The following is a 16434-nucleotide window of genomic DNA, read 5'->3' as shown; positions in this document are numbered from 1 at the left end:
CATGTTGAACCTTGAGCTCAGCAATTTTTCTAATCTGCAAATCAACAAATGAAACTGCTGTGGCCAAGCCTATAGCATCTATTTTTTTAATTAGCATTAATCGTCAATTTGGATCTTACCATGGTCATTACTGACCAAAGGGGCCATATTATCATCTTTTTTTTCATTGATGAATTAAATAAGCATGGCCTAACAAGTCTCTCTTATCCAGGGATGGCTGCATTTCACAGTTATGAACATCTTTGTCAGGATAAAAAAAACTTGAAGAAGAAAGACTGCCTTCATCAGCAAAACCTACCCTCTTGAACCTCACGTCTTTGTAAAATTTTGCATGATAATAGCCGAGTAAAAACCAGACAAAACACGGCTTGTTTAGCCAGAACTTCAGACAGGTTGTGCGTTAAGTATAATCTGGGGCTATAACGGGTCAGGTGGAATCAATAAGTGGAAACGCTTCCAATGCAGAACCCTCCACCCACACAGCAGAAGCTCTGCCTGTGTCTGAGGCCCCCTTTCCACTAGACGGCGATTGTGCTGCGCTCTGACTGCGACCTAAATAGGACATGTGTAACCTTCACTTTCATAATAGGCATATCATACAAAATACAAAGTATGACCGAGAAAATGCACACAGTGTAAAAAGATTTGTTGTTTTTTTCAATACAATTCGTTGAGTGATCTGTAAAATTTGAGGTCGCAGAGAGAGCGCGGCAAAGGCGCCGTCCTAGTGGAAAGGGGGTATAACAGTACAGTTGAGGATACTGTGAGATGAGTCATTGAAGTACTTCTCCTAAACTTTTGCATCTTGCTTCAAAACCTTAATTACCTTACCTTTGCTCCTCTCTAAACTTTTTAAGTTATAGTTGTCCTGCATCATAAATTGGTGCCTTTGGTGTAACCTATCTCTGTTTCAATAGCCCTTGGGCCACACAGCCTTGTGCAATTACTGCATAGGAGAGGAGAGGAGAGGGGTGGGGCTAGTACACTAGTAGAGGAGTGTATTTGATTAAAAAAAATTTTCTCAAATGCCAAATGCTATGCAGAGAAAGCAGCGTGTACAATTTTTAAAGTCTTAGGAGTGACTCAGCTGATGATTGAACCGACAACCTACAAACTGCATGGTGAACTTTCTACTCACCAAAGCAACAGTGTTAATTTCCACATTTCAAATCATAACCAATTGCTGAGTGCTAAGCAGAGAAAGCAGCATGAGCCATTTCTAAAGCATTTGGTATGACTCGGCCGGGGATTGAAGTCACGACCTACGAAATGCATGATAAACTCTCTAACCACTTCACCAACACACCAGTTTTACTTTCCACATTTCAAATCATAATCAAATAAAAACTTACATTTCTTCTTCCTGCCACAGTAGTGCTGGCGGTGCCCCCTGCGGTGGTGCTTGTGGAGCTTGCTGGGTTTGGGGGGTCGGGAGGTGGAGCGCTTGTACAGCACGTGGGGGTGGGGAGTGCCCCCAGGGGTGGTGACGTTTTTTCTCCTGGCCATGTCGGGGTGGAGGGGCTCGATGAAGTAGTCCTGCTCGGGGGTTCTCAAGACTCCTTTCTGTGGAAACACAAGGAGGAGGAAGGCTTAGACTTAAGAATCATTCCTATCTTCATTCATTCATTCATTTGATCATTCCTTCATACAATGACACGCTAGACTCAACACGTTGACTTGATATGTACTACTGTAGATGTAGTTGTAATAGAGATATACTAGAAAGAGTTGGAACAGGACAACCAGCCATCTGACAACTCAATAATGAAATACACAGTAGCTCATTTGCTTGCCGGTATTGACACAACCATGAGTACACTTGTGGGAGCCATGATATTCCTTTTTAAGAGTTCTTTAGTTCAGAATATCACACTAAGAACATCAATGGGTGACGAATCTTATCTATGTCTTTATTACCCTTAGAAACAATTTAATTAATCTTTTCAACTCTCCCTCAAACTCATGGACGGTTTCTTTTTTAAGTGGAACGACTCTTTAGATATGGAATTTCACCACCTTGGCATACAGACAGAATATATGAACACAAAAAATTCTGCTGACTTGCAGAAAAAGAAGGAGGAGAAGTGAAATAAGTCTGACATCAGCGAGCAGCTATGGCCGCCAGCCGAGACAGAAGCCAGGTGTTCACCGCAGGGCGCTGTGAAAATTTACTTCCCTGTTCAAAACCCACCAGTGGCGGGGATGTCTTCCTTTATAATTCCTAAAACAGCTGCAGTGTACGATCTACCACCAATGCCAAAAACATCAGGATTCTTCATAGTAAGAAAAACAGATGGGAAATATGAATCTGTATGATTCATTGGAGACATGGAAGGAACAATGCCAAAAACAGTCATGCTTGTCATTTTGAATACAGAATGTAATATTAATACAATCACATAATTCATTGCATTCTGTATGCAACATGACAAGCATGACTGTTTTTGGCACTATAATACAACAGGTACCAATATGCCAGATGTCTACAGATCTGTCTAAGTCTGCTTTAGTTTAAGAAAGTAAAGGTTTATCCCTCCCAACTTGGCAAGTGTCAGGTCCATTCTAAAGAAAGAAACCAAGATGTCTGAAGATTCCATAAATGCTCTTCTCTTACTGTTCCATATGTTTGTACAAAAATCACTCTTCCAATCTTTCACTATCTTTAAGACCAAGATAATCCCAGCTTCAAAAGTTCCCCATGTTTGCTCCCAAACCAGGAATAGCAGCCAGCGATTTCCACCGTTCCCGTTAATGTTCCTCTGAGACCAGGAATAACTTAAACGACCACTTCTCTCTTTGGAATCTGTTTGTTCTAACATAGCTCTAGCATACCTTGTTTCCAATGTCAGTGTATCAATGTGTCTCTTACCTAAACTTACACTTAATTTACTAACAATGAACTGAGTTTGATATAACTGGATATTACATATTCGAGGGACAAAATGAAATTGCAAGAACTGGGTGCCACTGACTGCTATATTGTTTGAAGTTAGACATTAGTTGTCAACTGGATGTCTTACTTTCATTGACGTATCAATTTATAATAATCAAAAAAGTCCTTTGAAATACTTGTGGAAAGGCCAATAGATTTAAATAGTTGTTATTTAACTTAAATTCTCTTAGATATTTGACATGCTGTATACCAATGTTTTACTTTGTTTATAAGTTGATTTGTGTTTTAAACTGCTTCTGAGCACAGCATTTCCAGCTGCTAATCCATCAAAACAAACAATGGTAATTTGCAGAACAAACAAACAATCAACTTGAATGACTCCCCCAAGCCACAGACTACTTCATTAGACAACTCTCCAAACACCCACCAAATCCCAATACCCTCCTACGGGGATGGGCCTTTCTGATCATGATGGAAACGCCTCATTAAAAAGCAATTAACAGTTCATCAGGGCTAACTAGACAGTGTCCTTACATGGAGGGGTGTGTGTAGGAGCTGCATGCTTGTGCAAATACCACAGGGCAAGCTGCTGACAGGCTTATTGTACCAAATAGGCACCGGGGAATTCCAAAGAGATAACACAGAATTAAGGCTGGAATGAGGGGAACTCAGGGATGACCAATCAGATGATCAATCAGGGGTTTCCCCGCTGTCGCTAAGCAACAGGGATCGATACCGTGGTTTTGGTTACATTGTTGTGATATCTACTTGATTGAATTACTTTATCTTCAATTTTCCTATTTTGTTTTCTGTCCATTTCTTAATTCAATCCTGATTTTTCAAAGATCAAGAAAAATTTCATTATGGACAAATGACTTCTGTCTATAATAAAAAAAAAAAAGGTATCAGGAAATGCATTGAAAATGTTATTTTTGAGTGCATAAAATAGCCCTAAATCCCTTAGCACCTCTATGCAAATTGCATGGCAAAGATTGGCAAGATATAAGAATAGGAACGAAAGGTATCAAAAACTGTTGGGGTTCAATAAAATACACATGTCGGGCTTGTTTTTAATGTTGTCTCAAACAACAGTCGTAACGAAAATTACTACTATTTCCACAGAGAACAAGTCCTCCTTGTTTTATAAAAAAAGATCACACACCTCCCCTGCACTTGCCACAATATTTGTGTCCAGGCTTATGTGGCGAGATGAGCTGTGGACGTGACACAAACACCGCCACACTGTGGCTATTCAGGAGGTGTGAGACGGGAAACAAAGTTGTGTGGCTACAAGTGTGTTCAAGGGATTAGGGACACTGTCGCGTTTTCCTTTACTGGTGTGGTTTGGGAGAGAAATCAGAGGGATTCACAAAGCAAGATGTGTTGCAAAATCCTTGTTAAGGCAAAACTCTTCAATTTTCTGGTGTTGCAAAAGGTAACAAAAAGGGCCCTTCAAAAGTATACATTAGAACAATACATGTTCTTGACCTTCAAGGCTAGGCATACAACAATACATTTCTATGTCCTTGACTCATTATCAAGGCCAAAGCAGAAAGTCATATTGAAACATTGATCCTACTCTAGATGACATTGTAGTTTTTCTCATGGCCGCAGCTTTTCAATGAGCTAAAATGGACCAATTTCAATTTTTTGTCCTTGGCACCATGTAAGGCTGTCAAAGTGGGGGAGGGGGGCATGGTGACCTCTTTGCTGTAGGTGGGGGTCACAGAGCAGGAAGTACAAGGTCGCAGGGTGGCTATACACTTGACCTTCACATCCAGTTCTTGAGGAGCTAAGCATCTGTGAAACAAGCTTAGCAGTCAGGCACACAGGAGGGCAGGAAGGAAAGCTTCCCTTCTGGCCTTGCCAAGAGCCAGTTTCCTTTTTTAGTCTTCCCATCAAAAGGGAAAGTGCTTTTAAAGAAAGGCTTTAGAACCTTCAAGGTCAGGGAAAATTCACATGACCTCAATATTGGCTCAAGCGATTTTTCACACTGACAGAGCAATAATTATATAGTAGCGGATGTTATAGTGTAAATATTACATAACGTCTCCGGTCCTAATTCCGACCCATGCCTAATCCCGAACTAGTTGGAAAAACGAGCAGTGCTGCGATACGCATGAGTGCCCATTCATGATATGGGCTGTGACAGTTGACTAAGACACTCTCTTGAATACCACAGGGTAAAAACATCTGTTTAAGTTCGAAACCACCAACAACCAACGCTTGAAAATTTGCTTGAATTTTACCGCTGTGGTGGGAGTTGACGAGCGAACAGCTTACGAACATGGCCTTCAACACGGCTGAATTATTCAGTGTAGAGTACCTAACATCCCTGCATGACGCCTCATGTATAAACAGTGATAGTTAAACTTTACAACAAGCTACACCTTTGTCATGATAGCGTCTTTCTTGCTTAATAATCGGAGCTAACACGACGTACGTTTTTTCAAGCATCTTCGAGTCCGCCATTTTTATCGATCACGTGATACGAAGTCATGTGACCACCACAACGTAAACAACAACACGGCGTCGATACCATTTTGCATTAAATCGCGCCGCACCGGTTGGCGGAATGAAAAGACTGAGCGCTGTTTTCGAAAGAAATATAGTTATCAAGTATTTCAATTGTAGTTTCGGTGTTTTAAATGCTTGACTGTGTCCAGAAATAACACTGTAGTTGCACAGTTCCGGATTAGGGCACACACTTTTGCGATGGAACGTTCCACATGCAAATGAACCAAAAACCATCTGTAGCTCCCGCAAGATGTAATGCTCCGACGCAAAGCGCATCACTTGAGAAAAACACACGCCTGTCAAGCTTTAATCACGGTGATATGCACAGTACAAGATGAAAGCTCAACTCACAAGGGTTTTGTGTCAAGTGCACATTTACAACACAAGTGTGCGTTCGTGTAGAACATAGGTCGGAATTAGGACCGGAGACGTTAGTAATAATAGTTATAACACTCATAATTCTTTATCATAGTTTAAAAATCTGTCTTTGATTGATATTTTACTTGACAACTGTTGAACCATCCGGTCTATTATCCCAACGAGGCTATTTGAGGATCTCTCAGGTTAACAGTTGAACATTGACACCCTCAATTCTAATCTGTTTTGACATTTGATCTGAAAACACTTCAAAAGAGACAGAAACAGGATACTTATAAGGCCATAACAATTAATCTAATTGGTTTCCAGACTCAGAAATTTTTAAATACAAACATCTATCAAAAGGCTAAGAGGAAAATTCCAACAACTTCGCCCAAAATCTAATCTATTTCTAGATTTCATCACAAAAACCATTCCAGCAATTCCAGAGTTATATTAGTGACCACACAGACAAAAAGGTGCCCCAAAATATAACCTACTTGGCGAAGGTAATGAGCCAAGAAAGTAAGTCTGCCTACGCCCAAGTTTGGAGGGGAATCCCTGATCTTTCAGTAGACAGGGGAGACCCCAGCGCTGTGAGGCTTTACTGGCACTCTGCCCACCAGTCTGGGGCAGGACCGTGTATGTCAAGCATGCCTGGCCTGGCCACAACCCAGCCCGCTTTCAGGTCTGCCAGTCTGTGTTTGTAGGCAGCTGGAGTAGTGGGTACAGTGTTCTCACCAGGATTTTTTCACAGCGTCGGGGCAGGGGTTCGGGGGCCGCCGAAGGGGGCCCCAGGGGGGCGAAGCCCCCCGGAAGCTCTTGCATTTTAGGCTATTCAGAAGGCTTATTGTATCAGTTTTTAGGGGCATATCTACGATAATTGTAGCAGTTTGACGTAACGATACTTTGAGTCAAAGCATCAAAGACAACTAAAAACTCATAAACAACAATTTTTACTCAGCTCAACAGTACTCATAAATATTGTCCGGTTTGCCACCAACTTTTTCTAGATAAACAACTTTGACAGTCTCTGTTTCCATCGTATTTTTTTTCATCGTAAACAGAACAAAACACGCAGAAACATGTGCTCGGCACGGGGAATCCCCGGCCGACTTTCAAGTTCGCGATCGGCGGACGAATAATGCGTTCACATAAGACGTGTTGGACGTAAAAACAACAAGAATACCTTTGCTTCCTTTTGATATGAGTTTTGGGCCCGCAAAATCTCCAAAACGGCAGAAATTTTCGGGGTAAAATACGGTAAAATTTGCTCTAAAAATGGCGGTCGTTGCTGTTGTTTATCCTAAACCAATGAGATCGCTAGTTTCCCCTGACGTCACAGAGACGCATCAGATCTCGCGAGAATTTTTTTGCGAGATTTTACGATGTTTTCGCCGCCATTACCGCTAGCTGCCTGCATGCACGCACGATGTTTTCGTCATTTCTCAACGCAAATTTCTCGATCTTTGGAAGGTTTTAGATGATTTACAAGTATACTGCAACATAAAAGGGAATGTATACAAGTGCTATTTTTGTGCAAGTCCAAGAAGCGTTTCTTGCCGTTCCGATTTTAACCGGACTTGAACCGAAACTTTTTACAAGTTTTGTGCCGGTTCTCTGTTTACAGTACAGAACGCACGCCGCGCAAGGGGCGGTCCTGGGTGGGGGCTGCGAGATAGCGGTACGCGGGGTGCTATAAAACACCTCCCTTCGAGCTGAAACAGCGGAGGCGCGTGCTTGGCACGTGCTTTCGCATTTTTACAACGGTATTTTTCCAGTTTTCCCCCATTTTTTTGCCGCTACGCTGGGTGAAAATACAGCGTAGCGGGCTTTTTACAGCGTCATTTTTCCAGCCCACAGCGTATCGGCCCGCTATGCTGAAAAGGCCTGGTGAGAACACTGGGGTACCCAGTAATGAGAGGAGGGGGATACAAACTATGATAGGAAATCATATTATCGTGTTATGAGGTATGCAATCATGGTGATTAGTAACGTCCCGATGACCTGATCTTTGCAGTCTCACTTTTCCTGCCTGACAGAATGGAAACCTGGAGGTTGTAGGTTCGAATCCCTAACCGAGGACTTGAACACTACTGGAGGGGACAGTTCGTCCTGCTGAGGGGTCGTTGACCCCATGTGTGGGAAACGCTCAGGCAGCAAACGTCTGAACGTTAAAGAACCCAGCATGCTTATCTAGAAGAGAAGGGTAGACCTCTTGTGCTTGGCCAAATTCCTGGGGAAATTACAGGCTGATGCCTTCTCTCCTGTCACTTAATGAAGGCCACACACAGCCCAAAGACCTTAGTCTTTCCTACCTCTATTTACAAACAGACAGACAGACACAAACACACATACAGACACACTGAAAATGATACTGCAGACATGTTCGCGGTGGTTTTATGTTTGCGGTTTTCGCCGTGACCGCTTTACCACTTTTCCATTACAGTACATTTGTATATGAATACAGTCTATGTTCCAGCTACCGCAAAAGTAAATCCCAGCGAACTGAAATGCATTTACAGTACCTACTTTTTTCATGGAGGCAATGACAGGCCCCAAAGAAAGCAGAGTTGTTTGCATGTCTGCATAGCTGGTCACAGTGATGTAGTGTGAAATCAGAATCAGTGCTGGACTGACCACAGCACAGTAGAGGCTGACCACTGCACAGTGGAGGCTGACCACAGCACAGTGGAGACTGACCACTGCACAGTGCTGGACTGACCACAGCACAGTAGAGGCTGACCCCCTCCTAGCAATCACTCACACCAGACATCAGGCCATAACATAGCCATGGACAATTTCGTTGGACAAGGTATCTGTGTTTTTACCAAGATTGCAAAGAACAAACTTCAGCCTTGAATGAAAAAAAAGGACGAAAACTTAGAAAAGCAGTGATGCTTGCTTACTGGAGCTGATATGATATTGATAAAAAATACACCTACAAAACAAATCAAGCAATTGGACAAACTCTACAGAGTCAAGAGATTTATTATCATGTATTTATTAATCATGCACTTGGAGTTGGAATACTAACCTTCATCAAGATATTAGTACTACTAAAAGTTATCTGCAGTTTTCAAAATGTTGAAAAATGATGTTGGAAATCTGAAAACCTTCCATTTGTAGAATTTTGGCTTCCATTTCTGACCCCTGGCTGACCTCCAAATTGAGATTTTCCAAGGTCACAGTTTTCCATACACACAGCTGTAACGTACATCTCAGCCCTGGCGAAACAACTTGGAAACGATTAGCCAGGATTCATCAGTGCCAATAAAATAACTGCTGCGCTCTCAAACTTAAAATAAGCAGAGACTCTGGCAACTCTCAGCATTCAAAGACTTTGCATAAGACTAAGTATAAGACATGAACCAGATCAAGACTTTAAAGGCAAAAGGCAAGGAACTCACAGAATTCTAAAGAATAAAACTTTTTCCCCTTCTCAGCTATACTGCTACAATCATTTGGAAGGCTTGACTGGGAACACTTTCACCGACAAAGCCATCGGAACACGCACTTAACACCTAAACCAGATACAAGCTGGGGTGTATTTGGGTAAGCTTGCATACACGTCAAGTACAGGCAGTTAGGTAAGCTTAAAGAGTGTAGGGAACAGGTTCAGATATTTTTCCTTTCAAGTTTCCCCGCCATGTTTGTCTGACCGACTGCCCAGAGCTTTCTGATCCCACAAAGTTTGCCGTTTCCACATGTTGTGTCTGCTGTTTGGCTTCTCTGGTCCGAGCAAGTTTGCTGAACAGCTTAGCATGTCTTCCTGTCAGGGAGTGTTGCTGTTTCCTGCCCTTAGGCCACACCAATTTTATTTGTTGTTTCTCGGATTTTTTCAGAAAAAAAAATGGGTCGGTCGGTCGAAAAAATAATATAAAAAAAAAACTTTTCAAAAAGTCGGGGGTAGGAGAGATCGGAAAGGAAAACCTAGATTTTCAACATTTAGGGGGTCCCTGGTAGCAAAGTCCAAAGTTAGAAGAAAAATGGTAAACGTACCGTCCAAAATAGGCACGTACAGCTACTGGAATTTGAAGGCCCATGGTTAATTTGAAAAAGGAGAGGCAGTGAAATTTTGTCAACACAAGGTGTGGCCATCAATTTGAAAAGTTTTTTTTTTTTTTCAAATCGGAAAAAGTAGGGTCGGGAAATCCAAGAAACAACAAATAAAATTGATGTGGCCTGAGGAAGTTGGTACAAGGGGATGCTGTGCACTTTTGGCAGCCAGACACTGCCCCTACAAACTCTACCCACCTGGTAAGTGTTCTGACATGCTGGGTGGAAAGGATTCATTGTTACACCTGCCATTTATAACAGCTCTCAAGGAGAAAGAAGAGTAATGTGCTAACTTTAATGAGTTTGCTCCACCTTTAGCTTGCAGTTGTATGTCTTTGAACATCAAATTTGGACTCACTGCATTGGATGGGACAGTGTGACACAGGGAACAGAACATTTTATTTTTCCATGATGGTTAAGGTTGACATCCAGGTGAATGATATATCTAAGGACAATTCGATTTCTATCATTGAGAAATATTTGGAGATTTCTTTAGAGTGTATTCCTACTTTTCCACAGAGATGTCATCAGTGGTGGCTTTTGTATGTGTTCTTCGTTGGACACTCAGATTGTCATACAAAATCTATCAACTCCTTCCCATTGTATTTCAGAATCCAAACATTTGGTCTTGGTTTGTGGGACTGGAACCAGTGACCTTGAGATCCAGATGGCAGACTGTTAGCACATATTCCAATGCTTCTTGAGAACTGCGTTGCGGGGTTTGCACTTTTCTTGACAGAAGAGTATCTCCAACAAATTACCCTTATAATATAATACTTATGGTGGTTCAAAACTTGTTTTTTTGAGAGATTGGAACCCTTGACCTCGAGTCCAGATTGGAGACGGCTGGTTAGCCACTGTTGGCGGCTGCACACTACCCAGACAAAAGAGTCATGCCCATATCTCATGCAAATGACTGTATCATCTTAATATGGTGGTTCAAAAGTCTTTTTTTTTTTAGATTGGAACCCTTGTCCTTGAGTCCAGATTGGAGACGCTGGTTAGCCACTGCACATTACCCAGACAGAGCAGACAGGAGAGCAGTTTTGAGACAAAGTCAACAGGGAGAGCAAAGAGGACAAGTTGAAACAGGTGTGCAGTGTCCTTGCCAAGAAGTGGGAGGGGGGCGATACCTCGGTGGAAACAGGTGGCAGTGGCAAGGCAGCAGCATACATCTCTGGACAGACACAACCGGCCAAAAATTAAATGACAAGTTGATATTTCAAGCAAACTTTTATGTGAAAATCCCCATGACTTAATTTGTAACTGTGGCAGATTGAACAGAACAAAAAATAATAAAGTACAGCAGATGACAAGAAACATCCTATATGTTAGCAACAAAGGGCTGAAAGTTTCTAAGATGGCGCCTTGCAAATTTTCCTCCTTCGTCTCGCTTTCTCTCTTCGGCTTCTGTTTAGAAATAGTCTGATAGCAAATGAAAACGTAGGTGGCAGCCAGACTAAGCAAAGAGGAGAATAGAATAGGGTTGCAGCAGGGTTTAGCCAGGTCTTCAGTCACTGACCGTGCTGTCTCACAATAAATCACACGCAGAATCCAAGCCTTCACATGGGAACCACTGGTAACAAACTGGTAAATGACCATGATAGTGATGCCAAAAAGCAGTTACTAAAGCAACTGGATATGATTTTGGAAACGGTCAGACGTTTCAACTGGAATCCACCAGTTTTCGTCAGTGACACTGAAGTGATCTGGAAGAGACAGGTCTTTTATACTCGTGATAGTAAACCAGAAATTACAAGGATTTTCATTTACTTTACTAATTCATCTTTACGGTGGTCCCTTCAGTTGACGTAACTGATTTCCAAGGGAGCCCCAGGATAGCCATAACTTGTTCCAGATTCTAAGGCTTCTCACTGACCATGCCTTTCTGTAATAAATCACAGCGAAAATCAAAGTCAGAAGCGATCTTTAGATGCAAACTGTTAAACTTGACAACCACGAAATGACCACAGATACAAGGACAGCCCTACTGGTAACTTGCTGCAGTTTTTGCTGACCATGGCTTCTTCTAATAAATCACAGTAAAAATCAAAGTCACAAATGGTCTTCAGATGTGAATTGTTGTCCTTCCTAAGATATACAAAATGACCAAATGTAACACAGGATAGCTACAGATTTGAAGGGTCAGCATGTATGTTCTCGCTGACCATGGCTTCTTCTAATAAATCAGACGAAGAATCAAAGTCGCAGTCTTCACAACATCGTACAATGTCTTAAAACAATCAGCTGTTTCTGGGGCAAGTACTCGCATGTGGGGGCAACGACCTCAACACCGCAAGGGTCAGGAGGCTGACTGAGGCTATGGATAAACAGTTTAACTGCTGCTAAATAGTCTTTTGTAGTGGCATCTATCCCTTTCATGCTTAATTTCTTTTCTTACCTTTTACTCAAGGTCATCGCATAATTTCTTAAAGCCTTAAGGTCACTAATGGAGTTTACAAGATATGCATGAATATACATGATTGGAACAAAATCTCTCTCCGTAAGTTTTTCTCTTTGCTTTTCTAGTCTAGACAAGTATAAAAAAGGTATTTGACCTCTGCAATGTCCTTGAATTCCAAGATGGTGGCCTCCTGATCTGTCTACTGACCTAGTTCACATCCAGAGTCTTTATTACTTTCTCCTAATACATCAAAGAAATGTTTTGACAGGAACAACATATTGAACTTCTTACCCTATCAACAATGTCAAAGACTTTTTGATAGCTTAGGACCGATTCTAAGAAAAAACACTCTTTCTATGGGAAGAATTAACCAGATAATGGTGGATGATCTTTCTGGAGGTGATCACTCTTGTCAGTTGAGACCAAACTTAGCCCTTTGTTTACAGAACAGACTGACAGAGATTGAAGGCCAGGGTTGGTCCTGGCTATTTATAACACAGACAGACACTTTTTCAACAAAAAAAGTCAGGTTTCTCTTCCTTATATTTCCCTCTGCACTTGTAGGTACAGCTGTGCTTGCGGAAGATGTCTTCTTTCATGTCCACTGTCAAGAAACTAAGACAAAACTGCAGCTCTTACTTCGCCATGAACCAAGAAACAGCTATCTAACAACAAGAGGATACAGAAACTGCAGTCGGAAAAGAAAGACCAAACATTCAAGGTAGAGAACAAGACGACATTCAGTCGTCCACCCGTCTTTCATTTGTTCATTCATTCAGTACCAAATACAGAGCCACACAGTACCACAACAGTTACAGTGTTCCTCCGAACATACCTTCTACGTGATAGCCCATTTTAGAACAACCTAGCTGCAGCGAGAAGAACACAGGCATTACTTCTGTCCGCCTCTCTGCAAGGTTCTCACAAAGCCAGGCTGTGTCGGAGCTGTCAGGAGTTTCTAGGGCAGGGTTTGATTCATACTAACCGATATAGAAGGTCTAAAGACGGGATCTGGGGCACGGGGACAGTGGTGTATGGGGACTGTCGGGTGTTATATATGTTTGTTGGTGTTTAGACGCGTGTGTGGGCCGGATAATCCTGTGTTGGGTGAGAAGGACGCAATGTTTCAGACTGGCTCACGGTGACATGTGGGACTGGAAAGGCAAAAGGGTACAGCTGCCTACGAAGAAAGGAATGGAAGCTAGTGAGAGAAGGACAAGCGTTTCGGTACAGGTCTGCTTTCTTACAGTGAAACAAAGCTCTTCTTTTCACTACGAGTCCCTGATATACTGTGACATAGTATTACAGTTTAAACATAGATGAGTTGTATGCTCTCTGATGTAATTCTCTAATTCTGCCAACCAACCAATGTGAGAGTAATATATATGTGGGCTTTGTAGGAAATTGTACTAATTTTGCAATTTCTTTTTTTTTAATGATAAACAGATACCAGTTCCTGGTATTTCTATCTTTGCCTGCCAACATACTCCCTGCTCAAAGTATCCCTGATCAACTTGATCAAGAAAGATTTAAGAAACTTCAACAGATCATTTTGGTTCTGGATTTGGGGCAAAGGGGAAAATGATGATATTATATTAACCTATTATGGGAATTACTCTTCTTTTCCTCTGTCCCATTTCCATATGACATTTAGAGAGCCGAGTAACACAATTTCTGATTATTTGATACTTTACTGACAGGTTTACATGAAATATGACTTGAGTGGCACCTGTCATCAGAAATTATCCCGCCAAGTCGGCAGAATTTGGTGTTTCTCAGATCAGATCAGAGGTTAGCTGTGGATCCCTCCTGTGTGAGTCTGACAACAGAGTCAGCTGCACTTGATGTTACAGCACAGACTGTGCGTGACCAAGGTTCTGTCATATACAAGGCACTAAGGGCTGCTTCTATAGAGATAAGATAAAAGCAAGATAGCAAGAAATGAGGAAAACTGTACTGATTACAGGTCTATTGTGAAATCACCATTTTGTAAGGACACAATCAAGAAATTGCAAATGAGAACAAAAAAAAGGTAAAATCATAAGCCTACTAAGGACACTTACTTAGCCCTCACTTAAAAACATTCTTTCTAAAAGCATTTTGTAGCAAGCCTGTGTCAGTGTCAGCCCTTCCTTGTTTTATATTTTCATTTAAGAATATGATTCTAGAAAGATAAAGTGTCCTTCAAAGCTAACTTGCAAAACCTCTACCAAAGAAAAGACGTTGCCCATCCTTTATACAGGCATGCTTTAGGAGTGCGCCAGACTCTATCAGGCATTCCACACGCCAGCAATGCACGGCATGAGCAGGGGGCTCGTGGGGCCAAACTCATTTGCCGCTAATGTGCTGACCTTAGAGCACCGACGCTCTAAAGAGACACTCGCACCTCTCACCACACGTGTGACCGGAGGCCCTTCAGAGAACCTCCTTTCACGTTTAATGGAAGGGGGGACCAAGATCCGGTCGTGTCAGTCAAGTTTGCCTCCTCCGCCACTCCTGTCCAAATATTATCTTCTCTACGCCTGACAGGCGCTGAATTGTCTGCGCTCGGATCGGGTTTAGCCCCAGTACTGGTGATGCCTGACTTATGCAATAAGTAGAACCACTTTTCAACTATTAACGACTCCCATATGCCGTACACTTGAAGGCCTGTAGGTGCGATCGTTGAAATGCGATGTAGAATTTTAACCAAGCTCAATCGAGTTGAAGTCTAAGATTTAGCATTGACCACAGGTGTTGTAACGTCTCTTTCTGGCATGAAGAAAGAAAAACAAGCTCCAATAAAGCTGTCACCTCCACCAATTAAGCAGGTACAATAGCCTCACGGACAGCTTTTCAGCCCTTACAAAGCCGGACAAGACCTCTCCCTACAATGGTATTAAAGTCACCCAACCCTGGCCGGACACAAGGCGTCGTAACTCATCTCGACGGGCGCTAACGACTTACGCGGAGTCCCCTTTGTTCTCCTAAAAGCCTCCATTATTCCGCTGGATGGGCCAATTTGCTCCTATTGTTTCCTTATCTGGTGGCTACGAGGTGTCCTCTTTGTCTCTTTTCTGCGGAGCACCGGCACTAGAAGAGGAGCGGCTTTGTTGGCGTAATGATCAGTATAGGGACATGTCGTAGTGTGATGGATGAGCTGCCCATGACCCCTGACCTCCACGACCTTGAGGGTCACAGATCAAGTGCTCCTTTGGTGGCCAACTGTCTATGAAAGCTTGAGAAAATAATCCTGGCATAACCCGCATTGGTGCCGACTCTTTATGATACCGACTGTCCAGTACAGTTGCACCAAAGGAAAATACTCTAGTCTGCATTTCTTCTTCAAAATTTATCCTAGTTCCTCTTACTATCAAGGCCTTTCAAAACTGCAAATTATAACGAAAAAGATGGAGGCATGTAAGCTAGGTCAAATTCATTGCTGAAAGACAGATGGCAGATAGACCTTAGACTATTATTTTGAAAGCAGAACTCTCTCAAAGTATAATATATATATTTGAAGTTTGAAAGATGAAGAAATTGACGCTTTAACCATGTATCACCCAAAGGAATCATGCTACATTTCTTATTGAATGCCCTTGGAAGTCAGGACCTTTGAGACGTTCCTTTTTCCCACCAGACCACGGCCACACCTGTCCCAGGTACGCACACACCTGACGTTCCCACCTGCTGGGACAGTGAGACTCCTTACATCCAACGCCCTGTCATCTTGAACTGTCATCATACCAAGCATGTTACCACCAGGACAAGGTCAAGACAATTTCGCGACTTAACTTTGCATCAAATTGCTTCAATGGAAAGGTGGAGAAGAAGTCATCATTATTTTGTGTGAATTTTTGTAAAATCTAGAATTTCAGGAATGATGACTAACTTTGCAGTTTTGGAGAAGCTAAAATCTAACCTGAAATTCTGTCATTTCTTCTCCGGGTCCAAAGCAAAGGCTTTCCTAGTGACATCAATGCTAACTTCAGGAAGGAAGTCGCTAGATATAAGGTTTGAGTCAGCACACTGGCTTCATCAATGAAGAATTCAGGTGTCCTATACAATTTACGTAGAAGACACTGATAGCACTCTACATTGAATGAGAGCATGAGCATTACATGAGATTAAAACTGTAGACTTCGCTCTACGCAAAAGAGCATGCACACTGCTCCGAGGTGTAAACCAGCATCTACACCACATAAGAGTAGCCTGGGTATCCAGC

General features: G+C 42.2%; 1 protein-coding gene across 1 annotated transcript in view; it reads right to left on the bottom strand.

Moving 5' to 3' along the window:
- Window positions 1-16434, bottom strand: part of LOC118417451 (A disintegrin and metalloproteinase with thrombospondin motifs 16-like) — a 109370-nt gene that overhangs the window by 68431 nt on the left and 24505 nt on the right. The window contains exon 4 of the mRNA XM_035823013.1: window positions 1353-1563. Coding sequence (XP_035678906.1) covers window positions 1353-1563 — 211 coding nt within the window. The remainder of the gene's footprint in view (window positions 1-1352; window positions 1564-16434) is intronic.

Source organism: Branchiostoma floridae, chromosome 6 (genome assembly GCF_000003815.2).
Source record: "Branchiostoma floridae strain S238N-H82 chromosome 6, Bfl_VNyyK, whole genome shotgun sequence".
NCBI classification, from domain to species: domain Eukaryota; kingdom Metazoa; phylum Chordata; class Leptocardii; order Amphioxiformes; family Branchiostomatidae; genus Branchiostoma; species Branchiostoma floridae.
Note: the sequence above shows the minus strand (reverse complement) of the source record. Positions and strands in the feature narration are given on the sequence as shown.